The sequence below is a fragment of the Oryx dammah genome, unplaced genomic scaffold (genome assembly GCF_014754425.2).
Source record: "Oryx dammah isolate SB20612 unplaced genomic scaffold, SCBI_Odam_1.1 HiC_scaffold_3, whole genome shotgun sequence".
Lineage (NCBI taxonomy): Eukaryota > Metazoa > Chordata > Mammalia > Artiodactyla > Bovidae > Oryx > Oryx dammah.
The window spans coordinates 102,742,159-102,769,790 of record NW_024070187.1 but is presented as its reverse complement, the minus strand read 5'-3'; the positions used below and the strand labels follow the sequence as shown (position 1 = coordinate 102,769,790).

Sequence of the window (27,632 nt, the reverse complement as noted above, 5' to 3'; positions counted from 1 at the left end):
TGCAATGCAGGAGGCCCCGGTTTGATTCCTGGGTTGGGAAGATCCCCTGGAGAAGGGATAGGCTGCTGCTGCTGCTGCTGCTAAGTCGCTTCAGTCGTGTCCTACTCTGTGCGACCCCATAGACGGCAGCCCACCAGGCTCCCCCATCCCTGGGATTCTCTAGGCAAGAATACTGGAGTGGGTTGCCATTTCCTTCTGCAATGCATGAAAGTGAAAAGTCAAAGTGAAGTCGCCCAGTCGTGTCTGACTCTTCACGACCCCATGGACTGCAGCCTACCAGGCTCCTCCATCCGTGGGATTTTCCAGGCAAGAGTACTGGAGTGGGGTGCCATTGTCTTCTCCAGGGATAAGCTACCACTCCGGTATTCTTGGGCTTTCTTTGTGGCTCAGCTAGTAAAGAATCCACCTGCAATACAGGAGACCTGGGTTTGATCCCTGAGTTGGTAAGATTCCTTGGAGAAGGGAAAGGCTACCCACTCTAGTATTCTGGCCTGGAGAGTTCCCTGGACTGTATAGTCCATGGGGTCGCAAAGAGTCAGACAGGACTGAACGACTTTCAGCTTCACTCCCAGGGATCTTTCCAGATCAGGGGTCAAGCCCATGTCTCCTGCACTGGCAGGCGGATTCTTTGTGGCTGAGTCACCAAGGAATCCCTGTATGGACAGTACTTAGTGTCAATACCTGATCAGAAGCTCTTCCATGGTGCTGATGTAGAGGGACTGTGGCATAGCCAGGGCTGCTCGCCTACCAGGATTTCAGAACCGAGCCTTGAACCCAGATGTGGGGAGGCAGTGAGGGGCTTTCCCTTTTGGTTCCTTTGAAATGTTGGTCTGAATGCTGTCCCCTTTGGCTGTCACTCAGGTGTGCATCGTGCAGAAGCGAGACACCAAGAAAATGTATGCGATGAAGTACATGAACAAGCAGAAGTGCATCGAGAGGGACGAGGTGCGCAACGTCTTCCGGGAACTCCAGATCATGCAGGGCCTGGAGCATCCTTTCCTGGTCAACCTTTGGTGAGTGAGTCCCTCCAGGGCTGCTGTGAATGCCTCATGGTGTAGCCAAATGCAAACACAGCTCTGCAGCAGGAATCCTGCATTGTTCAGAGAGGAAATGGAATTTTCTGGGTTCGGATGTTCTTTTGAATATCTCGCTGTGTACGCTTTCCAATGACTATTGTCATTTTCTGATGAAATCATTAAGCACATGCTTAATTTTCATTCTATTCTCTTACCTGGTGAATCGGAATTGAAATTGATTTAGAAGAGAAGGTTGTTGTATGCTTGAGAGTGCAGGTAAAATATTTTAAGAGGATGTCAAGTGGGAGTCTTCTAAGGGAATTTATCGAAAATCAGCCGCATGATGTTGATGGCAAGAAGGACTTCTGGGAGCTGATGTTTTACTCCACTCTAGATGGCTGCCCGGTGTGGATATGCTGAATTCCAACTTCTGAATCTGGCCCTCAGGGCCCAGTTCCATCCACGTTCTGAAACTCTCTCTGTTGCACTGCTGGCTCTTGCCTCTGCTTTGTGTCCTAGATTTGCCACTTTGCTGGTGGTTTCCCTGCCTCTGTGCCTTTGCATGTGAAGTCTCCTCTTTCTGAGACTTCTACCTCCCAGTCTGCCCAGCTTCCTCCTACCAAATGCCTCAGATGGGCATTTCTGTGGGGAAATGTCATACATTAGAGACTGGTAACAAGTGTGTGTCTGTCATGTCTCCAGCCACATAGGTACTTCAGTTATTTGGGGGAAATAAAACTGCTACATGTTTTAATTGCCACGCAAGAGAAATTTTCTAATTTACTTTTTATTGAGGGGACATTTGGTTTATTAATACTATATTTGTTTCTTGTGTACAACATTATATTTCTGTATACACTCCAGTGTGCTCATCACCAAAAATTAAGCCTCCATTCGTCACCATACAGTTGATCCCCTTTCATCATTTCACACTCCCTTGACCCTGACATTTTCCCTCTGATAACCACTGTGTTCTCAGCATGTATGTGTTTGTTTTTGATTGATCTGGTTTGTTCATGTATTTTTTGTTTGTTTTTTTTATATATCACGTGTGAGTAAAATCATACAGCGTTTGTCTTTCTCCATCTGATCTATTTCTCTTAACATAATACCCTCAAAGTCCATCCATGTTGTTGCAAATGGCAAAATTTCATCTGTATTTTTATGGCAGAGTAGTAATCAGTACCATTTCCTTCTCCAGGGGATCTTCCTGACCCAGGGATCGAACCCAGGTCTCCCGCATTGGAGGCAGACGCTTTAACCTCTGAGCCACCAGGGAAGCCCATATATACACACCACATCTTCTCCATTCATTAGTCTGTTGATGGGCTGTTAAGTTATTACCATATCTTGGCTATTGTAACATAGTTGTACAAATACCTTTTGAATGAGTATTTTTGTGTTCTTTGGATAAATACCCAAGAATGGGGTAGCTGGATCATATGGTAGTTATATTTTTAATTTTTTGAGGAACCTCCAGACTATTTTGCACAGTGGCTGCACCATTTCTGATCAGAAAAGCAGTATAGGTTCCTTGCAAAATGCAGAAAATGATGTACATAAGAAGGCAATAGGGCTTCCCCAGTGACTCAGTGGTAAAGAATCCACCTGCCACTGCAAGAGACGTGGACTCGATCCCTGGGTTGTGAAGATCCCCTGGAGGAGGAAATAGCAACCCACTCCAGTATTCTTGCCTGGAAAAATCCCACAGACAGAGGAGTCTGGTGGGCTACAGTCCATGGGGTTGCAAAGAGTCAGACAGGATTCAGAAACTAAACAAGAACAACAAAAAGGAAATAGTTATCTAGAATCCTACCACCACGAGGTTGCATTCTGGTGTGTAATTCTTTTTTTATAGTAAGTCCCTGCATATGAATGAATATCTTTCCTAGAATGCATTTGTAAGTTCAGTTTGTTCGTAAGTCCAACAAAGTTAGCCTGGGTACCCAACTAACACAATCAGCTGTATAATACTGTACTGTAATAGGTTTAAAGTACTTTACACACAAATTATTTATTTTAAAAAAACCCACGAAAGTAAAGACAACATTTTTAACCATATCTTGAAAAATAGTAGTATAGGACAACAGCCGGCATACAGGGGCTGGCATTGAGTGAATTGTCCCCATTTTGCAGATGGAGTAATTGAGTCACACCACTAGTAGATGGACGAGATGGGACTTGAATCCAGACAGTCTGACTTCACGGCCCACACTTGCAATCCTTCTACCACTGCTACTGTGAGAAGGCCCTGGCCCTTCCCTTCTTTGCCCACTGCTCCCCCTTCCTGCACGGAGCACCTCCTGTGAGGCTTCTGTTTGCTGCCCTGTCACCCTGCTAGCAGGGGGCGTGGTGTGGAATCACTTGTTGGGCTCATAAGGACCCCATGGCTTTGAATTAATTACACGTCAGCTTTTCATCTCATTACACGAAGGGTGAATTACCATGGCCTTGGAGCGCCTGACTGCGCCCCTTCTCATTCCTCTCTTTTGCTGACATGCTCTGTAACTGGCAGAGGCAAAGAGCAGGCACTGATTAGTTTTCATGACAGTTTGGCCTCTAGAGAATGAATGATGTGTGTTCCCAAGCCTGTGACGATCCAGGTTGAGTTGTCAAGTGCAATATTTTCACCTGTTCTGAAGCAAAGCTGTTCTGCTCTCTGGGGCTTAAGACAACTGAAGCAAAGGAAAAAGGCGATGAAATATCCCACCCCAAACAGAGGAGTTGTGCAGTAACAGGAGCCCTGGAGAGGTAGGGCATGGGAGAGGAGGGGAACGGAGAGATGAGGCAGAGAGTTCCAACACTCAGGCTCTGAGGTCCGATCTCCCAGGTTCTAATAACAGCTCTGCCTCTTGTAGGTGAAGAGGTTGCTATGGACTGAACTGTGTTTCCTCCCCACCCTCTCCCTGGCCCACAAAAATTCATATATTGGTACCCTAACTCCCAATGTGACTGTATCTGGAGATAGGACCTTTTGGTGGCTATTAAGGTTAAACAAAGTCATTAGGGTGGAACCCTAATCCAATGTGATCTTTACCTGTCTGCTTCCCTGGTGGCTTGGATGGAAAAGAATCTGTCTGCAATGCAGGAAACCTGAATTCGATCCCTGGGTCAGGAAGAGCCCCTGGAGAAGGGAATGACAACCCATTCTAGTATTCTTGCCTGGAGAATTCCATGGACAGAGGAGCCTGGTAGGCTACAGTCCATGGAGTCACAAAGAGCTGGACATGATTAAGCAACTACCACCGCTAATCCAAAAGGATGGTAGCCTTATAAGAAGATGGAGAGAGTTCGAGTTTCTGCCATGTGAGGACAGAGCAGGAAGGGGGCTGCCTGCAAACCAAGAAGAGAGCCCTCACCAGAACACGACCATGCCTGCCTCCTGATCTTGGACCCTAATCTCGGGCTTCCAACCTCCAGAATTGTGTGAGAATACACTTCCGCTGCTTCAGTCTCCCAGGTGGTAGTTTTATTATGGCAGCCTGAGCAGACTAGTACAGATGCCTTGAGAGTGATTTGAGTCTCCCTTCTGCGTCTCAGTTTCCTTCTTTGGAAAATGGAAGTGAAAAGGTGATCACATCACAGGGTTGCTGTAAAGACCAAACAGGACAATATTAATGCGTACAAGCATCCACACGGTCCTGGGCTTGAGGTGGCTGCCCGTTCAGGGACCTCCACTGCTGTTGGTAGGACTAGCACTTGTCCTTCAGGTCAGCTTTGGGCTGGCTGGACCAATTCTATCCTTATCCAGCTGTGAACATGAGGACATGCTTGCTGACTATTAGAAGATGGGTCGAGTTTTCAGTACTAAAGACTTTTGTCTTGATAAATGGTAGTGGGGAGGTTGTTTGTATGTATTTTCAGACTGTATTTTTGAAGTCCAATTCTACTTACCAGATTGACTACATTTACTAGACTGTTAAATGTTCTGTTTTCAGCTGGGCAGGTGCCTCCCTTGCCCCATTTGCTGTTGAAGTAACTGTGGGGATGGAGGGATGGACAGGACAGGATGAGAACAGATACCTGCAATTAATGTAAACAGTTCTCATAGCAAGTATTGTTTCTAGAGCCTTCCCTGGGTAGTTAATGGCTGAATCATGACACAGGTCTCTAACAGGCCACTGGAAGCCAGGAAAGAACCACTTAAATTAGTGGCTAGTTTTTCTTTGGCATTGAGACCTTTGATTCGAGTAAAACTACATAAGGTGTTGAAAGATAGAGCTGATCTGTCTGAAGTAGGGGGCAGGAAAGAAGGTTGTAGAGAGGACAGAGACAGGAAGTCCCTTAGGGAACCTCTGATGAAGGACAAAGGCCTGTACAGGGTTTCCCTGATGGGCTCGGTGGTAAAATCCGCCTGCAGTACAGGAGACACTGAGACACGGGTTGATCCTTAGGTTGGGAATATCTCCTGGAGGATAGCGTGCAGCCCACTCCAGTATTCTTACCTGGAAAATCCCATGGACAGAGGAACCTGATGAACTTCAGACCATGGGGTCACAAAGAGTCGGACATGACTGAAGAGGCTGAGCATACACACACCAAAGCCCTGTATAAAGAATCGCCAGTTACTGAGCAGCTTCATTTTCATAAAAATAACCATCTTTGATCTTGACTATTGCTACAACCTCCCAACTGGCATTTCAGCACTTAGTCATCACCAGTTTGCCACATACAAGTTGTCTTGTTTAGCTCAGGCTGCCATAACAGATTACCATAGACTGGTGGCTTAAATAATAGACATTTATTTCCCATAGTTCTGCAGGCTTAGATGGGGGGCCAGCATGGTCAAGTTCTGATGAAGACCCTTTTCCTGGTGCAGAGATGGCTGTCCTCCTGCTGTGCCCTCCCCTTGGGCTGGGGGATTGAGAGAGAGGGAGAGAACTCTCTTGCCTCTACTTATAAGGGCACTAATACCATCACAAGGGCTCCATCCTCATGACCTGATTATCCCCCAGCCACTCTGTCTCCCTCACACAGGGGACTAGAATTTCAACATATGAGTTGGGAGAAGAGGATATAAACATTTAGCCTACAGCACAAGGAAAGTCTCATCAAAGTGCAAATCTAAGCCCACCCCACCTCCGGTTAGAATTCTGCGATGACTCCCCAAAGCCCACAGAATAAATGTTTCTTCATAACCTGGCCTCTGATATTATGTTAGTCTCTCCTCTGGACGCCCACGCCTGCTCCTGTCTTAGTGCATTTTTGTTCCAGCCACACTAAGTGATTAGTGGAACCTGTCATTCATCTTGTTGTTTTGATCCCTCCAGGCCTTTTGCGCTTGCTGCTCCTTCTGCCTGGAATACCGATTCCCCTTTCTTCTCTGTGAGAACTTCTGCTCTTCCCCCTACAAGTATTCATTCATTAAATAGACATTTATTTGACTCTTCCTGGGTACCAGGCACTGGCTTAATTTCTTAAAAGAGTTTTTTTTTTTTTTTAATTTTGCTTGTAGTTGCACTGGATCTTCATTGGGCTTCCCTGGTGGCTCAGATGGTAAAGAATCCACCTGCAACATGGGAGACCTGAGTTCCGTCCCTGGGTTGGGAAGATCCCCTCGAGGAGGACATGGCAACCCTCTCCAGTATTCTTGCCTGGAGAATCCCCATGGATATGAACAGAGGAGCCTGGCGGGCTACAGTGCATGGGGTAGCAAAGAGTCGGACATGACTGAGCATTGCTGTGCATGGGCTTTCTCTAGTTGTGATGAGCAGGGACTGTTTTCTAGTTGCAGTGTGTGGGTTTCTCATTATGGTAGCTTCTCTTGTAACAGAGCACAGGCTCTAGGTGTGTGGGCTTTAGTAGTTGCAGGCCAAGGAGCTCAGCACTTGCAGCTTGGGAGCTCTAGAGTGCAGGCCCAGTAGGTGTGGCACACGGGCTTAGTTGCTCCACTGCATCTGAAATCTTCCCGGACCAGGGATCAAACCTGTGTCCCCTGCATCGGTAGGTGGACTCTTATCCACTGGACCACTAGGGAAGTGCCCCTGCCTTAATTTCTAAGGGTCTAGAGAAGAAGAGGATCCTTCTGTCTCCTGCCCTCTTGGAGTTCATAGGCCAGCAACCACCTTCTCCTCCGAGCTGCCTCAGGGTTGCCGCCCACGTGGCGACAGGTAGTGCTTCCTTCTGGACTCTATTGAGAACAGGGCAGTTCAATCACATTTATCTGCTTGTACATCTGTTTCCTCCATTAGTGTGAGACTCTTGGGGATTGGGGCCATGTCTCATTCGCCTCTGTATTCTCAGCATCCACAGTGTTCAACAAATTAATTCTTTCAGTGTTTGTTAAGGATCTGCAGCATCTGTGCTGGCATTGGTGACGGAACAGAGAGCAAGATAGTCACTCCTGATCTTTACAGAGCTTACAGATGAGAGAGGACAGACCCTTAAACCAATAGTTGATTGTGCTTCTCTGCTCTTTTCCTTAAGTAGTCACTGTCCTTTGGAGGCCCAGGAAACTTAAAAAATATAGAGATAGCAAATGGCCACCATGCCCTGGGGGTCAGAGATGGGAAATGCTCATGGGGTTTTCCTCAATTCCAATTAGCAGCATCTTCTTTAGTCTCCATCGCCATGGCAACTCCCTTAATAGAAGGGAGCAAGAGGTGATGCTGACACGTACGGGTCCTTGTCTCACCTTTTACTATTCAAGGATTTGTCAGTATCACTGGTCACTTTGGTGTGTGCTTTCAAGATGTCAGATTTCCCAAACTTTACTTTTAAGTGGAATAGGTTTGTTATCCCTAAGGGAGTAAGTGGGGATTATAAAATATCCCAGCTCCATTCTGATATCCAGAGGGTCAGCACTGAAATGTGGAAAGGGAGAGATGAGGAGCCAGAGGTTGTTTCGTGAAAAACCAGGCTGGAGGCAGGGTAGAATTGGGCGCTATGTCAGACAGTTCTTGTGAGTGAAGGCGGTGGGGGGGTGTTCCATCAATCAATCAGGAAGGGCATGGAGTTCGCAGAAGGTCAGAGGGAAAGCCAGGACTCCCTTGGACTGGCCAGTGGTCTTTGGAGCCCTCTGCTTCCCCACCTTCCAACCTGCCACACAGTACCTTCTGGTGCCCATTTCTCTGACTCTTTCTTATGCTTCCCATGTGTTTTTCTGTAATTAGGACTCTCCTTTGTCCTTGGTGTTCATTAAAGTCTTCCCACACTTTATCAAGTGGTCTTAAGATCCATGTCTTAAAATCTTAGTAACACTACCCTATTTGGGTCATCCATGGTATGTGGCTCTTTTCCTATTTTAGCCTGATCTAAACTATCTTACAGGCTTTCCTAGTAGCTCAGATGGTAAAGCGTCTGCCTGCAATGCAGGAGACCTGGGTTCAATCCCTGGGTTGGGAAGATCCCCTGGAGAAGGAAATGGCAACCCACTCCAATACTCTTGCCTGGAAAATTCCATGGATGGAGGAGCCTAGTAGGCTACAGTCCATGGGATCACAAAGATTTGGACACGACTGAGCAACTTCACTGGTTCAAACCATCTTACAAGGTGGATGTTCTTGTCTTCAGTTTACAGTTGGAGAAGCCGAGGATGGGTGGGTTAAATAACTTGTGCAAGATTAAGTAGCTGACAAGAGGTGGCATTGGGATTAGAGGCAACAATATACCAGGAAATGGTTAACAACCAGCAGACCAAGGGGACACAATGCAAACCCTGACTTTAGTGTCAGCCGATTCCCATGGTGTAAATATTCCCATCGTGGTCTGCTGTAGACTTGGTGTATGTGTCTTCCCTGGATTTATATGTTTGAAGCCTAATCCACAATGGTATGGTGTCAGGAGGTGAGGGCCTTTGGGAGTTGATTAATTCATGAGGGTGGAGCTTTCATGAATGGGATTAATGCCCTTATAAGTGCCCCCATTGAGCTCCCTCACTCACTCCTTCCCCTTCTGCCATGTGAAGACACAGCAAGAAGACAACTGTCTACGAGCCAGAAGGCTGACGCTTACCACACCTCATATCTGCCCACACCTTGATCTTGATCTTGGTCTTCTAGCCTGCACAGTTTTCAGAAAGGCATTTCCATTGTTTATAAGGCCCCCAGTCTATAGTACTCTATTACAGCAGCAATAACAGTCTAGGAAATGGTTGATATCAAATTAATTGCATGCCAGCCAGCTTGCAAATTTTCTGAAAATACAGCAATTGTCATGAGCCAGTATGAGCCAGCTCAGAATAGCCCTGATAGGCCCAGGTCTAACACCAAAGCATTTGCTTTTCCTAAACTCAACTTCTAGGAGCCAGGCTCAGGGATAAGCCTCACAGTCTGAAGGTGAATGAGCAATGAGAGCGATGCCTTGAGAGGAATTAAAAAGAAAAAATATGGTGGTTAGATATTGGGCAAAGGAATACTGTCCTTTCTAGGACAGTATTCTTGAAAGCCTAAGTTTCTTCATCTGTAAAATGGGTATAGTACTGCCCTCCTTTCCATACTTTCTGAAGTCCAAATCAAATATGGACCTGAAAAGTCTATGGAAATGATATTTTTGTTAGCCAGATATATACATTGTTATAGTTCCTTCTGAGAAAAACTGGGTAATAACCTGTAAAACCCATGAACAGTTTGTGTGTATGAAGTTTCTGGTGGGAGGCAGGGAATGCAGTTAAACATGAAAAGGGAAGTCACTCAGTAGTGTGACACTTTGCGACCCCCCCTCTGTCCATGGGATTTTTCAGGCAAAAATACCAGAGTGGGTTGCCATTTCCTTCTCCAGATCTTCCCGACCCAGGGATTGAACCTGGGTCTCCCTCACTGAAGGCAGACGCTTTACCATCTGAGCCACCAGGGATATCCTTTTTCATGTTGAAGATTTAGAAATCTGCCTGCAATGCAGGAGACCCTGGTTTGATTCCTGGGTCAGGAAGATCTGCAGAAGGGATAGGCTACCCACTCCAGTATTCTTGGGCTTCCTTTGTGGCTCACCTGGTAAGGAATCCACCTGTAATGTGGGAGACCTGGGTTCGATCCCTGCGGTGAGAAGATCCCCTGGAGAAGGAAAAGGTTACCCACTCCAGTATTCTGGCCTAGAGGATTCCATGGACTGTATAGGCCATGGAGTCACAAAGAGTTGGACATGACTAAGTGACTAAATATGTAAGGATTTCAATAAAGATGAGGGAGTCTCAGTGACAAGCAATTTTATGTTAAGCTCTATCCCCAAGAGATACAAAAGTTGCATTAGGATATAATACATTTGGGAAGAGTATATTCACTGTAGTGAGCTTAATTAAATTGGAAACTGTGGTGTCCTTGTTCCTGGTTTTTGAAAGTCACATGGCATCTCCCCATTTTCTTCCAGCAGTTGGGCACACACCCAGCCCTAGTTCCTACTTCTGATCTTTTGCACTGATATTTCCTCTGTTGGGACAACTTCCTGTGGACACCTGCAGGGCACACCCCTTCACTTCCAGCAGGTCTTTCTCCTGTTTGAGCTCTTTCTCTGACCACCCAATTTAAAACTGTGAGTTCCTCTCTACCCTGGCAGCTCCTAACCTTACAATACACAATCCATTTTACTTATTCATCTTGTTTATTTTCTATGCCTCCTTTAAACACACACACACACATAAAGGAAGGAAGGAAGGATTCCAAAAGGGCAGACTCTCTTGCATTTTCACTGCTCCTTCCCAGGGCTCAGGATCACACCTTGGCATTGAAGACATGAAGTTACATGGCTCACTAAGTAACTGCTGAATGAGGGATGGAATGAGTAAATGTCCCATCTCCCCCACACAATGTGCAGAGAGCCATAGGTGGCGGCTTCCTTGGTTCTTCACTCCCACTGATCCACACTGACCTGGAAACCAAAAGCGAACCTTTTAGTCTTCTAAACCCAATAGAAAGGATTTTGCTAATCTGAACACATGGGCTTTCCACCCCTTACCTCTGATCCAGCACCTGCTGGGTGCCTGGCATTGCACTGAGTGCTCCACCGGGGTCATTCTGTTCATCATTCCCAGGGCCCTGTCAGCTGGCTCTGGGCCTCTCCACTTTACAGAGAGACAGCTGAGGCCGAGGGGAGTTCGGGCTGTAAGCGAACAGACTGTGCATCAGACTGGGGCTCTGCACCAGCGCCCGCTGCCTTTGGACTCATGAGTTCATTCCTCCGGTACATACTTATTAAGTGCCTGTTATGTGCCAAGTATGGTCGTAAGTGCTGATGATATGTGTAAAGCAAAAGGCATGGCTTCAACTGCGTGGAGCATCCCTGTTCCTGGTTTGGACAGGAGACAGGCAAAAATCCAATAATTATTAAAATGTGGACAATTCAAGATTCTGGCGAGTGCTGGGAAGAGAGTTCGTGTGCCCAGGAAATTGACATTGTGGAGGAAGAAGAAACAGCATTCTCTATGGTGTCAGGGAGACTCCCCGAGTTAAGTGGCACCTCATGGATTTCCTGGCACCCAATGCCCACAGCAGGTCCCCAGGGCAGGCATTATTATACATGGGGAAACTGAGGCTTGGAGAAGCTTGAGTGATTGATTGTATAGGGCCTCACAGTTAACAGGAGAGAGCCAGGATTCCCGCAGAACTTAGACTTTACAAAATGTCACGCCATCTACATTTTTCTAGCTGATGCAAGAAGAGCTGTTTGCAATTGTATTAGAATTTTGAAGAGAAAACAGACCTGTCTTTGGGATTGTATCCACTCACTTCAGATTTGACACTTTCCTTCTCTCGGTGCTGTTTTCTCCTCTGTGGCCTGAAAGGCTTAAACTCTATCCCCTGGTCCTTCCCTGGTTTCCATGGAGACCTGGGGGGCCCAGAAAGTTCCTTAGAGGTTACTCGGGCCTGATGGGGCTGAAGGTCTAGGGACTTGGTCTCTGTCCTGCCTCATTCTGCGTTCATGTTTCTTCATATTCTACATGTGGTTTCATTTAAGGAAGAGTTTCTGCTGCTTGCCGATGTCGACAGCCAGCAGCCTGAATCGTCTCTCCTGCTCTGTGAGTCGGGGATTGGACCACCCACAGCCTGCTTTGCGGGCTGAGAACGGGGCCCAAGCACAGCCAACTGTGAGAGGCAGAGCAGAATGACCCAGGCTATGTGATCTAATCCAAAGGATTACGAGCGTAATGAAACTACATCACAGTGTGTAAAACCAGAGGCAGCACATTTATGGTTAAAGAAAAGTGTTCTGTCCCGCACTCGTGTTAACTGTTGTACCCGGGTCAGTGACAGACACCACAGGGGACAGGAAAGGATGCCTGAACATGCTTCCCAGCCACACTCAGCCCCCACCCAGCCCGGAGCCTTGCAGTGCCTGGGGGAAGTCAGGAATTACAGCCAGACAGGAGACGCACAGAAAACACATCTTTACTGTCAACTCTCAGGAGTGTGTGCTTTGATGATAAATGGCCGCTTGGGCTTTTGCCTTGAGAACTGTTTAAGAGTCGCTGGTAAATGATAGGCTAAGTCCACCCTGCTCATGAGGGGCAGGGTGGGAATTTTCAAGGTTCTCAGTCCAAAATGATGATCCTTCCTTAGAAAACGCATCACAAATGACCTTGAGAACCATGCTTCCTGCTATTGGATCTCCGGGGAGACCTTTGCTGTGCAAACCTTTCAGGGGACCATGGAATCTTCACGCTCTCCTGCAACACAGTAGTCTGGTCCTCAGATGTTCTTGGCTGCCCCTGAGAGCTCTGTGGACCATCATTCCCCTCCATCATTCCTGATGCCCCATCTAAATGTGACCCCAACATTGTGTTGGCCCCTTCTTTCCGCTTGTAAAACTTTGCCTCTGCAAGACTCGACTTCATTCCCCTGCTTCCCACCTCTCAGCCCATTCCTTCCAATGTATCATGAGCCCTCTTCTTGTGCTGGGTGAGCGAAAGAGATGCATCGAGCATCGGTATCTTGGTCTGTAGATGAAAAGACTTACATCGGTAAGATGGAGCGGTTTCCCCGGCATCATCAGACTGTGAATTTGGGGAGTCGGTATTTTAACCCCTATCTGTCTCCCTCCAAAGCCTGAGCATCTCTCACCGTTTCCCCTGACTCCCCACACTCCACGGAAGCCTCAGCCACCGTCCAGCTGGTGCAGATTCTCAATAGGAATCGCAGGTGTGCATGTGGCTTCTCTGTGAACCCTCTTCTGACTGCGTTTCTGAATTTCAGGGTGTCAGCACCCTGGCCAGAGCCCCTTCCCTGCACGGACCCACCCACGGCTCCCGAGTTGGGTGACATTTTTCACAGGTGACATTGGGTTTTTCATTTTCATCCACATTTTATTGGCCATGTATGAAACTAGGAGAGATATCTTTTTTGTCAAACTTTAAACTTTTAATTTTGTATTGGCAATGTTGTGGTACTTTGAGATGAACATCGAAGGGAAACGCAGCTATATATACACATGTATCCAATCTCCCCCAAACTACCCCCCCCATACAGGCTGGCACATAACATTGATCAGAGTTCCATGGGCTGTACAATAGGTCCTTGTTGGTTATCTATCTTAAATACAACAGTGTATACATGTCTGTCCCAAATTCCCTAACTATTCCTTCCCCGCATTTTCCCTCTGGAAACCATAAAGTCATTCTTTGAGTCTGTGAGTCTTTGTTTTGTAAGTTTATTTGTATCATTTCTTTTTAGATGCCACATATAAGGGATGTCATAGGATATTTCTCTTTCTCTGACTCACTTACTCGGTATGACACTCTCTCGTTCCATCCACGTTGCTGCAAATAGCCTTATTTCATTCTTTTTTCACAGCTGAGTAATATTCCTTTGTATATATGTACCATATCTTTTTAATCCGCTCCTCTGTCAGTGGACATTTAGGTTGCTTAGGAAAAATATTTTAAAAGGTGGTGCAGAAGGAGCATTGTTCTCAACACATGCGCAAGAAGAGATTTCTGGAAGTTTGCTTACTTAGAAGCCCAGTGTGTTTGCTGGGTTGTTGACACATTGAGCTGGAAACCTACAAAGGCAGCCAGAGTCGGAAACCCTCCTCTCCCAGAGCCATCCCCTCTGAGCATCTCTATCCAGAGCAGAAATCCTTGCTTCCTCCTCTGGGTCCCTGCAGCATGTGGCTGGCGCTCTTGGTAGTCATTCTCAGAGTTTGCCCCGTGATTGTTCCATCTGACCATCTCAAAAGAGTGTTGTGGCTCATTCATTCACAAGAGGCCACCCTGGACCAACATCTTCATCCAGCTCCCAGGCTTTCTCTGTCACATCACCCTGTTTTATGTAGAAAGCACAGCTCCTTGCTGCCTCTGGTGTTTGCTCATTTCTTTATAGATTTTTTTTTTCTCTCAGAATAAATATGAGCTCCCCGAGGCCAGGGTTCTGTTTATCTCATGTGCTGTGTTTCCAGGATCTAAAACCAGATCGGGCACAGGTGGGCACTTGATAATCTATTTGTGGTGTTGAATTGGATGGTTGCACCCAGTCCACAGCTTGGAACATAGTAATTTCTCAGTGGATGGGAGAGAAAAGGGAGGGGTGTGTGGAAGAAATGGGGAGCCCACTTGTTCTCCCAGTGGGTCCTTGAGGGTAGGGACCGTGCCTTTTCATGTCTGCATCCTTGGCTTCCAGCACAGAGAACACATTTTGCGTGGGTGATAAATTACCCCTATAACTTGCTGAGTTTAATATGCAAACATATGTGCCCCAGCAATGGAACGATGCACTTAAATGCTTCTTGATTTCATCCCTTTTTGGCTTTCATTTTTAATTATTTTTTCCATAATTCACAACAGAAGTGTATTTTCCTTTTGATTGGCAGGGCACGTACCTTTGATTTGCCAATATATTCTTTGTGATGGGTCTAAGGCCGTTGGCTCAGATGGAAATGGGGGAATGAGGCATTTATAAGACATATTTCTGTCAGATGCATGTTTACACGAGCCTTCTTGTTGCTACCTCCCCTTCCTCCGTGTCTTCCCTGTTATGCTAGCAGCCTGGCATTCCCCAGGCACATTTCAACCAGTGAAAAAAAAAATGTTGAAATGACCTTGGAAAGTGTTTGTCCACTTTTCAGATGATAAATTGATTCTGTGATGTCCTGGAGAAGGAGGTGGGAGAGACCCTATAGTGGTCTCTCATGGTGATATGGTCATCATCTTCGTGTTTAAAAACCACCTGCATATAATGGGCTTAACATTTCTGCATCAACTCCCTTTTTAAATTTAGATTAACTTGATCTTAAAAGCTTGGTCTCATCCTGTGAGTAAAAAGCTGTATTCTGTTGTATTAAATAGAAGGCAACCCTAAGAATTTATACCTTGAAACTTACTGTGTCATTAAATTCTAACTAAATACTGTTGCCTGCCAATGTGGTGAACCTGAGACCAGGTCTTTTGTGGCTTGAAATGGAGACTGACAGGTCATAGGAGAGTGTTGAAGAGAGGCTGGCATCAAACTTAGAGCTTCTCCTCGATATAGTTAAGATGGAAATGCAATCGGAATTAGAGTAAGTGGCCCTTTGCTCTGCGTTTGATGGCGTTCAATGCATCTCACAGGCAGCACTTGTGATACAAGGCCCCCATCCTCAACGATACTGGATGCTGACGGCCTGCTGTGAACCGGGTACCCCTCTGCAAAGTTCTTTTACTCCTCCTGTTTCCTTCTCCTTCTCTCTTCTTCTATTCCTTTTCTATCCTATAGTTTTGTTCCCCAAATTACTTAAAGCAACAAATTTTTAAAAATTGAGGATAAGATGTGTTGTTATTAAGCAAGAGAACCAAAGGAAGACCAGTGTGGGGGATGTAGCCGATGAAAATTTCACGAGGAACAGTCCAAGTTCAGATAAACACGTGGCTCCACGGCCTTGAATCAGATGCTCTGTGTTAATTGCAGCGATGGAGGGTGCCATGGCAGACATGAACCCTGTTATCTCCATTCAGACCTCTTCAGAAGCAGCAGGTACGCAATATGTCAGGACCTGAGTTGGCTTCTTCCTGTGAGCAGGTGGGCTTGAGAAATGACCCTTATCCTCAGGTCCTTGGGACTAGAAGTTATGCCAAAGTAGTACTCACCAACTCAGGTGCATACAGGGGCAGACAGGAACTAAATGAAGAAAGGGATTGGGTCTGAGGAACACTGGGGTGTGGTGGGGAGTGTGGCCAACAGAGACTGTGGCTTTAACACATCGTCGCCTGTGTGGACGGTGCAGGTGAGGGTTTGTGGGTGGGGCTTAGCGGAGGTGCCCGGCTCTTTATGTCACCCACTGTCTGGGGCTGACCGTCTCTCATCACTTGTCTTGGTCTCACTTGACTACATGGCATGATGGTGGGTGAACCCGTGGTTTTCAGGCTGAATTCTGTGCCATCACTTCAATGGCTGCAGGGAGAGAAGAAGGTGTGATGCAAAGGGTCTTATGGCTGCAGCCCTTCTATTTGTCAATACTCTTAATTATTTTTTTTTCAGAGCCATGTCACCATCATTAATTATCCTGTTCATTTACTTCTTATCCTGTTTATTTCCTTCTTCCTCCAAAATGAATGCATCATTTCTGGGCCACCAGAACTTGATCATGAAGAGTTCACTCCAGAAATATTGGTAAAATGGATGAATACTTGAATGATGAGTGAATATATTCTACTTTTCCAATAGTTATGGGGCTTCTCTGTTGGCTCAGCTGGTAAAGAATCCTCCTGCAATGCGGGAGACCCGAGTTTGATCCCTGGGTTGGGAAGATCCCCTGGAGGAGGGTATGGCAACCCTCTCCAATATTCTTGCCTGGAGAATCCCATGGACTCTAGGGGTCACAAAGAGTCGGACATGACTGAGCGACTTTCACTTCACTTCCAATAGCTATACCTCTTCACTGGTTCCCTTGTTTAGTTGCATTGATAACCTTAAGAATGTTATCCTTTCATTCTTGTTTTTTCTAACAGTTTCTTTCTTTATTTTTGGAATTGACTTTGAATTTTATTAAATGCCTTTGGAAGAATCATCAAGATGCTTAGATGTTTGGTTTCCCTGACTTGAAATCTGGTTAATTATATTATTAAATATGTCAGAAGTATTTCATCTTAACTAGAATAAATCTCACTATTATGTTTCATGGTAGAACACGTGTTGTCAGTTTTTTGGGCAAATAACAATGACAAAATAGCAATATCTAAAATGCACTCATTCTTTCTGCATGTCAGTTTCTCTTTAAAATGTGTTATGCTGTGTCATCCAAACCACTCCTGTGATATACTATTCATACTTCACTGAGTGGGAACTTCATTGAATCTATGTTAAAATAGGTGCATGGTGCCCAGCAATGGTTAAATGTCAAAGTTAGCTATTATGATGCTTATAAAATTTTCTCTGCTTCCCTGAAAATTTGCTTAAAATATAAATTCCTTGAAGTCAGCACACTGGAAGAAAGGGTTTTTTTTTGAAACATACTGTGACATTGCATTTCAGAATGTGGCCATTTAACAAATAGTCTCTACAAATGCCTCTTTCACCACTTTCTCACCAGGTAATTTCAGAAGCAAAACAAGATGATATCTTTTTTTTTTATTTCCATTATAATATTTATTATTTCGTTAGTTTGTTCTTCCTCTAGTTTCTTTTATTTTATTTTATTTTTATTATTATTATTTTTTTAATTTATTTATTTTTTATTTTACTTTACAATTCTGTATTGGTTTTGCCATACATTGACATGAATCCACCATGGGTGTACATGCATTCCCAAACCTGAACCCCCCTCCCACCCCCTCTCCCCACAACATCTCTCTGGGTCATCCCTGCGTACCAGCCCCAAGCGTGCCATATCCTGCATCGGACATAGACTGGCAATTCGATTCTTACCTGATATTATACATGTTTCAATGCCATTCTCCCAAGTCATCTCACCCTCTCCCTCTCCCACTGAGTCCAAAAGTCCGTTATACACATCTGTGTCTTTTTTGCTGTCCTGCATACAGGGTCATCATTGCCATCTTCCTAAATTCCATATATATGTGTTAGTATACTGTATTGGTGTTTTTCTTTCTGGCTTACTTCACTCTGTATAATTGGCTCCAGTTTCATCTATCTCATCAGAACTGATTCAAATGTATTCTTTTTAACAGCTGAGTAATACTCCATTGTGTATATGTACCACAGCTTTCTTATCCATTCATCTGCTGATGGACATCTAGGTTGTTTCCATGTCCTGGCTATTATAAACAATGCTGCGATGAACATTGGGGTACATGTGTCTCTTTCAATTCTGGTTTCCTCAGTGTGTATGCCCAGTAGTGGGATTGCTGGGTCATAAGGTAGTTCTATTTGCAATTTTTTAAGGAATCTCCACACTGTTCTCCATAGTGGCTGTACTAGTTTGCATTCCCACCAACAGTGTAGGAGGGTTCCCTTCTCTCCACACCCTCTCCAGCATTTATTGCTTGCAGATTTTTGGATTGCAGACATTCTGACTGGTGTGAAATGGTACCTCATTGTGGTTTTGATTTGCATTTCTCTGAATTCTACCAAAAATTTCGAGAAGAGTTAACATCTGTTCTACTCAAACTCTTCCAGAAAATTGCAGAAGAAGGGAAACTTCCAAACTCATTCTATGAGGCCACCATCACCCTAGTACCAAAACCTGACAAAGATACTACAAAAAAAGAAAACTACAGGCCAATATCACTGATGAACATAGATGCAAAAATCCTCAACAAAATTCTAGCAATCAGAATCCAACAACACATTAAAAAGATTGTACACCATGACCAAGTGGGCTTTATCCCAGGGATGCAAGGATTATTCAACATCTGCAAATCAATCAATGTAATTCACCACATTAACAAATTGAAAAATAAAAGCCATATGATTATCTCAATAGATGCAGAGAAGGCCTTTGACAAAATTCAACATCCATTTATGATAAAAACTCTCCAGAAAGCAGGAATAGAAGGAACATACCTCAACATAATAAAAGCTATATATGACAAACCCACCACAAACATTATCCTCAATGGTGAAAAATTGAAAGCATTTCCCCTAAAGTCAGGAACAAGACAAGGGTGCCCACTTTCACCACTACTATTCAACATAGTTCTGGAAGTTTTAGCCACAGCAATCAGAGCAGAAAAAGAAATAAAAGGAATCCAAATTGGAAAAGAAGAAGTAAAACTCTCACTGTTTGCAGATGACATGATCCTCTACATAGAAAACCCTAAAGACTCTACCAGAAAATTACTAGAGCTAATTAATGAATGTAGTAAAGCTGCAGGATATAAAATCAACACACAGAAATCCCTTGCATTCCTATACACTAATAATGAGAAAGTAGAAAAAGAAATTAAGGAAACAATTCCATTCACCATTGCAACAAAAAGAATAAAATACTTAGGAATATATCTACCTAAAGAAACTAAAGACCTATATATAGAAAACTATAAAACACTGATGAAAGAAGTCAAAGAGGACACTAATAGATGGAGAAATATACCATGCTCATGGATCGGAAGAATCAATATAGTGAAAATGAGTATACTACCCAAAGCAATTTACAAATTCAATGCAATCCCTATCAAGCTTCCAGCGATATTTTTCACAGAACTAGAACAAATAATTTCAAGATTTGTATGGAAATACAAAAAACCACGAATAGCCAAAGCAATCTTGAGAAAGAAGAATGGAACTGGAGGAATCAACCTGCCTGACTTCAGGCTCTACTACAAAGCCACAGTCATCAAGACAGTATGGTATTGGCACAAAGACAGAAATATAGATCAATGGAACAAAATAGAAAGCCCAGAGATAAATCCACACACATATGGACACCTTATCTTTGACAAAGGAGGCAAGAATATACAATGGAGTAAAGACAATCTCTTTAACAAGTGGTGCTGGGAAAACTGGTCAACCACTTGTAAAAGAATGAAACTAGATCACATTCTAACACCACACACAAAGATAAACTCAAAATGGATTAAAGATCTAAATGTAAGACCAGAAACTATAAAACTCCTAGAGGAGAACATAGGCAAAACACTCTCCGACATAAACCACAGCAGGATCCTCTATGATCCACCTCCCAGAATTCTGGAAATAAAAGCAAAAATAAACCAATGGGATCTAATTAAAATTAAAAGCTTCTGCACAACAAAGGAAAATATAAGCAAAGTGAAAAGACAGCCTTCCAAATGGGAGAAAATAATAGCAAATGAAGCAACTGACAAACAACTAATCTCAAAAATATACAAGCAACTCCTGCAGCTCAATTCCAGAAAAATAAACGACCCAATCAAAAAATGGGCCAAAGAACTAAATAGACATTTCTCCAAAGAAGACATATGGATGGCTAACAAACACATGAAAAGATGCTCAACATCGCTCATTATTAGAGAAATGCAAATCAAAACCACAAAGATGATATCTTATAGTTGTTTTAATGCATGTGTCTTTGATTCCCAATAAGACTGACTTTTTTTTTTGCAGAAGATTATTGGGCATTTGTTCAATAAATTCTTTCTGAGTGAATACTTGAGTTGTGTCCTGAAGGAAAAGTGAAAGAGGCTGCTATGCTTCAATCTCCAGGGGTCTGATTGGTTTAGGCAGGAGGGAGGGTAGAAATAGCCCCCCGCCTTGCAGGACATTCATCCACATGGTCCAAGAGTCATCCATGGGTCGTGTCATAGTCTGTTGACCATGCCAGCATCATCATCTGTTGACCATGCCAGCATCATAGTCTATTGACCATGCCAATATCATAGTCTATTCCCAGGAAGACACAGGGTTTCAGGGAGCAAAAACGAAGAGGAAGGAGGTGCCAGTTAGAGGGACCATGTGTGGAGAGGTGCCTCGTGTCCGAACTCTGTATCTTCTCTTTGTGTTTAGGTGAGACACACAATGACAGATCTTAATTTTCTTTCTTTCTTATTTTTTATTTGGCCACACTGTGTGGCTGTTGGATCTTAGCTCCCAAACCAGGGATTGAACCTAGGCCCTTGACAGTGAAAGTGCAGAGTCCTAACCGGTGGACCATGAGGGAATTCCCACAATGGCAGATCTTGGTGTTGGGCTGGTTTAGAATTCCTGCTGTGCACAGTGTTTATACAGAAATGGTGAATCCTGTCTTTCCCTCCCAATTCTGCACTTTTGTATGAGGTGCAGTGAGAGGGAACATCAGTCTAAAGCACTCTGACAATTTCCATTTTGTCCGCACTCTTGAGTTTTGTACCAGGAATAATGAGATTTCTGAGGAACCCTGAACCAGTCACCAGTTTCAGGTCTGGATGTTATGCTTAAAGGCATCTCAAGCTTTACAGAGACCCTGTATGGGACTTCCAAATGCAGATGAGTGGCCATCCGCCCTTCTCAACCACACATGCAGGAACATCCGAACATCAGGCATGCAGTGAGTGCTGTTTAATTTAAGGATGCATGGTGGTGATTCGTGCAAAAACAGCTCAAGTGAGGCAGGCCCACATATATCAACATTGTGTGGGAAGTAGAAAGTCTAATAAGATGTAGACAGGAGTGGTACCACGGGGAACTATTTTAATGAATATATTAAGTATTTGTTATTAGTATATCTTTGTTGCTATGTGACCACACGCACCTGAATATTTGAAAACTTATTAGTAGCCTGTGTGGTTTGGAACTGGTGTCTCTAATCTTGCTTCTATTATAAATCAGCTCCTCAAAAGCTTCATTTTACCTCTCTGAATTGCTTCATGTTCTGAATTAGTGGAGCCCACCTTAATAAGATTTTATTGTGCGTCTTGAAATTAAATGTTCTTTTCACATCTCTTTGACTGAACATGACAATGTGATTAAATTAGTTAACCTCACATTGAGCTCTACAAGTACTAGGCTCTTTGGAGCCAATCTCCAGCACCAGTGGTTTTCGACACTTATCTAGGTCTTTGCATGTGCTGTTCCATTTTCATGAATTTTCTCTTAACCCTGTTTGCCTGGTGAACTCCTGTTTGCTTCACCAAACCCTGCCCAGTGTTCATCTGTGAAACCTTCCCTGATTCCATCTGAGGGACACGTTTCTTTCCTCCTTTTTTTAAAGTTTATTTTATTCATGTATAATTTCTGCTGTACAGTGAAGTGACTCAGTTATGCACACACGTATATATATATATTCTTTTTCATATTATTTTCCATTATGGATGTCGAATATGGTTCTCTGTGCTGTATAGTAAGGCTTTATTGTTTATCCATTCTTTAAATAATAGTTTTCATCTGCTAATCCCAGACTCCCAGTCCTTCCCACCCTACTCCTATCCTCTTTGGCAACCACAAGTCTGCTCTCTATGTCTGTGAGTCTCTTTCTGTTTTGTAGGTAAGTTTATAGGGCTTTCCTGATAGCTCAGATGGTGAAGACTCTGCCTGCAGTTCAGGAGACCCGGGTTTGATCCCTGGGTTGGGAAGATCCCCTGGCGAAGGAAATGGCAAACTACTCCAGTATTCTTGCCTGGAAAATCCCATGCTCCTCCACCCATGGGGCTGCAAAGAGTCAGACATGACTGAGCAACTTCACTTCTTATTTGTGTCGTATGTTAGATTCCACATATAAGTGGTATCCCATGGTATTGTCTTTCTTTTTCTGACTCACTTAGTATGATAATCCCTAGGCCCATCCATGATGCTGCAAATGGCATTATTTCACTTTTTATGGCCGAGTAATATTCCATTGTATATATGTACCACATCTTTTTAATCCATTCATCCATTGGTGGGGATTTAAGTGGTTTCCATGTCTTGGCTGTTGTGAAGAGTGCTGCTATGTGAGTGATGCTATTCTTGAACTCAGTGCTTGGATAGAAGTTTGTTTTCCCTGAAGAACTGGAATATATTTTCACTCTCATAATGAAAATTGTGTGTCTGGCTCTGTCATCCTCTCCTCTGTGATTGAAAGAAAGTTCAGAGCTAAACCACCTTAAAGAGGCTACATGATGCCTTAAGAAGAGAGAACTCCCAGACAGGTAGGCCTGAATTTGAGTCTCAGGCTGAAGGATTTGGGATGACTGATTGAAACTTAGTTTCATCGTCTGTAAAACAGGACTAATGTCTAGTGCTTTAGTTTGAAATCTGTGTTATTAAATGTCACAGAGATCTTCACACACTGAAGGACGTTCATTCTTCAGTGTGGTTTGTATGTTCATTTCCTGCCTCATTTTGATCAGCATTTCTCTGCTCTTCTTTTTTTTTATTGCCTTGCTTTCTATCTGAAATTAAAATTCCTCAATCCCTAATCTCTAATTTTATCACCATTTTATCACCATTTTGTTTTCCCTGTTTATGTTGTAAGTCACCTAAAGTCACTTGTGGGACTGGCCAAGACATACTGAAATAAGCTGTTCTGTTTTTGAAGTGGTTGCAACCTTCCCACATAGTGTGTGAGGGGCACATGGCACCCGGGTCCTCCCTTGCTGCTTTTCTCCTCCAGGGTTGGGGCACTCGAAAAGACCCACGTGGATATGGAGCCATATGGGCAAGTGCTGTGTCACTAATATATTGGCAGAATCCCCCCCACCTTATCGTGCGGTGCTGCCCAAAGCAGGTTTGGAAAGCTTGGCTTGGACTTGAGTCTGAATTGGAAACTTCCAGCTGAAAGCTAGAGATGAGGATCCAGAAACCCAGATGTGGCTGCAGAACTGAGGTATGACCAGCAGGCCCTGAATGTACCGAACCAAGTAGCCTCTTGGTGATTCAGACTTTACTGAGCATCAGATAATTCTGGTGACTTTGCCAATGATGGATGCAGGGACCCCACTCAGTGGGGTGTGATTGAGACAAAACTGAAGCCCAGGCATCAGTGAGTTCCCAGGTGAGTCTAAGGTGCAGCCAGGTTGAAACTGCACAGCTGCTAGCTGCTCAACCCTAGGAGATGTGAATTAAATGGGTGCAGGAAGCAGAGGCCAAACCCGCCCTGGGACCCTGTGGCTGGAGGAACAACTGGCAGGAAAATATGCACAGGATTGCTTTTTGAGGTTCCATAAATGGATGAGAGGGTCTGAGCAATTGGGTGAGCCTCTCCTCCTGTTTTAGGGAGTTGCAAGTGAGTGGGAAAGCAAGAAGTAAAAGTGTCTCTGTTTGTAGATGAAGTTTCTATGTATCCTATCAATAGAAAATCCTAAAGACTCACCAAAAAGCTGTTAGAGCTAATAAATGAATTCAATAGAGTCATAGGATACAAAATCAACCTGCAAAAAATTAGATGTGTTTCTACACAATAACAAAAAACTCTCTGGAAAAAAAAAAAAAGCAAGCAAAACTATTTACAATGGCAACTTGCTGCAGAATCAGAAGTGCCTGCCTGGGAGTTTACACCCCTTCCAGGTGACCCTCTGGCCATTGACCGATGGTCCCAGGACTGTGAGAGCTCAGCTCTCTTGCACTGAAGAATGTGCCCTCCAGATCTCCCTGCAGGACCAGGCTGAAACTGTCTTTGCCTGATGTCATGCGCATTACTTTCTATCCCACTGGTCTCCCAGGGAGCACTCCTTTATGAATCACTTACTGAAGAATCCACATCTCAGGGTCTTCTGTGTCTGGAAAATCCTAACTAAGAAAGGTGCTTATCTGAAATAGGAACTCTGTTCAATTGTAGAACTCTGAAATGATCAGTGTGGGGAGCAGAACAAACATGAACCTCTGGTTCCCCTATCTGAATCTGTGTTGATAGAAAAATGGTGATAAGCGAATGGCAGAGAGCTCTAGAGCTGGACAGCATCCAGGAGTTTATCTAGTGAGATTCCCATAATTCATTTTGGGAGCATTTTATTGAATATGTGCTCTGTGGTGAGACTGTGATGGGCTGCAGATGGGGAAACTGAGGCCCAGAGAGCAGGTGTGGGTCACAAACCACATGAGTGATAGTGACAGGACAAGAACCCAAGTCTCTTGGTCTTTGTGCAAAATATAGTTCTAGTTCTTCCTCCTTCTTGGTGTAGCTCTGGTGGCTGTAAGTGAGGCTGGGGTTCTTGAGTCTCTTCTGCCTTTGCCTCGTCTCCCTCACTCTCTCTGAAGACAAGGCAGGGTCCAGGGCACATGAGTCGTGGAGGAGGAGGAGTGTGGCCCATGGGCCTGATTGGACTAAACTAAACTATGTTGTCAGTGACTGAAGCCCTGAGGGTCTCTCTGGATGGCTTCTCTACCTTTGCAGTCTCTGCTGATGACAGAGGCAGTTTTTTTTTTTTTTTTTTTTTTCGTAGATGAGCTGTGATTTCAGAAGTTTGCTCTTGGAAGGAGTAGGTAGAGAATCTGGTGGCAATGATGGTGGACTGTGTGTGTTTCTGTTCAGTCGCTCAATCATGTCTTTGTGATTTCATGGACTGTAGCCCACCAAGCTCTTCTGTCCATGGAATTTTCCAGGCAAGAGTACTGGAGTGGGTGACCATTTCCTCCTCCAGGAGATCTTCCCGACCCAGGGATCGAACCAGCATCTCTTGTGTCTCGTGCATTGGCAGGTTGATTCTTTACCACTAACACTGCCTGGGAAGCCCCCTGCATGTGACTCAAAGTGAGAAAACCTAGGATTGTGTAGAGCCCTTGTGTCTACTCTGGGCCTTTGGGGAGAATCTGTCCTGTCTTAGAGGAAGTCTTTCCTGATGACTCTCACCTTTTTTCCTCTCTCCATCAGAAGATGTTGGGACACAAGTTTAGGGTGGGGTCCTGAGGCAAAGGAATAGAAAAGGGAACTGGAGCTGGCTTTAATTCATGCCATCTGGATTGTCTATGCTTAGGTCAAAGGAATATACTTAGCACCAGGAGGCCCAGCCAATCCAGTCCAAGAGGGGCCAAGACTTCCCAGCTGGGAATTGGATTGAAAAGCTTTATAGTGTTCAGCCAATGGATTTAGTCTAGAGTGTCACCTTTTCTGTTTTCTTCTCAAATCTGTGACAAGGTTTGAGGCTAGTTATAGGTTCTGGCCAAATATCTTCCCAGGTCATCATGCCTAACAGAAAAACAAAACCTCCAGCTTGCCAGGTGGCTCAGGCGTAAAGAATATGCCTGCCAATGCAGGAAATACAAGAGACGTGGGTTCAGTTCTGGGGTTGGAATGATCCCCTGGAGAAGAGAATGGCCACCCACTCCCATATTCTTGCTGGGAAATCCATGAACAGAGGAGTCTGGAGGGCTGCAGTCCACTGAATCTCAAAAAGTCAGACATGACTGAGGATACACACACAACAAACCATCCCTCTTATAATTCCAACAAAGACTGTGACTTTCTTCTCTCACAGTAATTCATCAGAACTTCCTTCTGACTCCCGAGTTTCCTTCAACCGGGGATGGCTCTAACAGTCGGGAAGGCAATGGCTCCCATGTAAGGGGATTTGTAGCAATGTCCTGCCAAATATTCACTTTCAGTAGCCCCTGCTTTTGGCTGCCCCTCCACTGAGCTGCCATACTTCTTGGAAACAATAAGGTGGGGGTGGTCAGTAGTGGACAATGGTTATTGCTTAGAGAGATTGTCACAGTTCTCTAGTCCTGAGTTCATAACAGAGACATTACTTCTCAGGGGTGGTGGCTGGTGGCCTGGCAAGGGAGAGCCCTGGCAGATGGAGGGGCTGGCAAATGGAGGCCTTGGTAATTGAAATGACTGATGGTGAGTCATGCACACACGAGCAGAGTGGGAACAGCTGTGGAGGGGGAGGTGGAAGGCCCATCTGTGGAACCTTTCCAGAAACCCAGATCTGTTTCTGCAGAGACGAGACAGCATCCGTCAGAACCATTCTGCCCCCCTGAAGACAGACACACACACAAGGAAAAGCCTGAGCCAGGGCTTGGGAAGAAGAGGAGGTTGGGGGTTGGGCCTGGGGTGCCTTCATCTTTGAGTTTCATTGGCTGTATTCTCTGCCTTCTCTCTTCTCTTTAATTCCCTTTATACTGTTCTTTCCACCTGGGTCAAAGTGCCATTGCAGATTCATCCCATTCTTGACCCACTTGATTCTGAACTTCTTTAGGTGGTTCTGGTTTTCCATGTTGATGGGCTGACAAACTGGTTCATGGAACAAATCTGATGTGCCTACTGTTTTTGTAAGTAAATTTTTATTGCAACACAACCATGCTCACTTCTTTCTGTGTTGTGTGTGCCTGCTGTCACATGACCAAGGCAGAGTTAAGTAGCTATGTGTCCCACAGACTAAAATATTTACCCCACAGTCCCTATCCTGACCCCTGTCATCTCCCACTCTGTCTCCATCTTCTCCAAATTTCCAGAGAATTCTTTGATATGCCCCAGGCTGATCCTGCCACTTATGCCAGCTCAGATTAGTGAGAGTAGAATCAGAATGAGAAGTAGGCTTTTATTTTTCTAGCCATGTGACAAAAAAGAGAGCCATGTGACATTTGTTGTGTATTTGTTGTCTCTCATCTGGATACTTCCTTTAATTCCTTCCTTTTTTCTCCCTCCAGCTCCCCACTTTTTAATTCCCAATTCCTTTTATGTACATTTGTTCAAAAACAAAATATTATCTGAGTTACTATGAGTTGCTATGATGTTATAGGCACTGCTGTATCGGTCAGGATGGGCTAGGCTATGCTGCAGTTGCTGCAGTAACAAACAGCCCCCTCTTCTCACGGTCTCTAAACACCAAAGGTCTGTGTGTTGTTCGTGCTACAGTTCATCCAGCCTGGCCCGGCAGAGGGTCCTGTTTTTCACAGGGATCCAGGCCTGTAGGTTGATGATATATGAAGACATATCATCCAGAGG

General features: G+C 44.5%; 1 protein-coding gene across 1 annotated transcript in view; it reads left to right on the top strand.

The window, feature by feature from the left end:
• The window catches only part of STK32B (serine/threonine kinase 32B), a 384,696-nt gene that overhangs the window by 122,702 nt on the left and 234,362 nt on the right, over positions 1–27,632 (top strand). Inside the window, exon 3 of the mRNA XM_040238370.1 lies at positions 862–1,013. Within this exon, the coding sequence (XP_040094304.1) occupies positions 862–1,013 (152 nt within the window). The remainder of the gene's footprint in view (positions 1–861; positions 1,014–27,632) is intronic.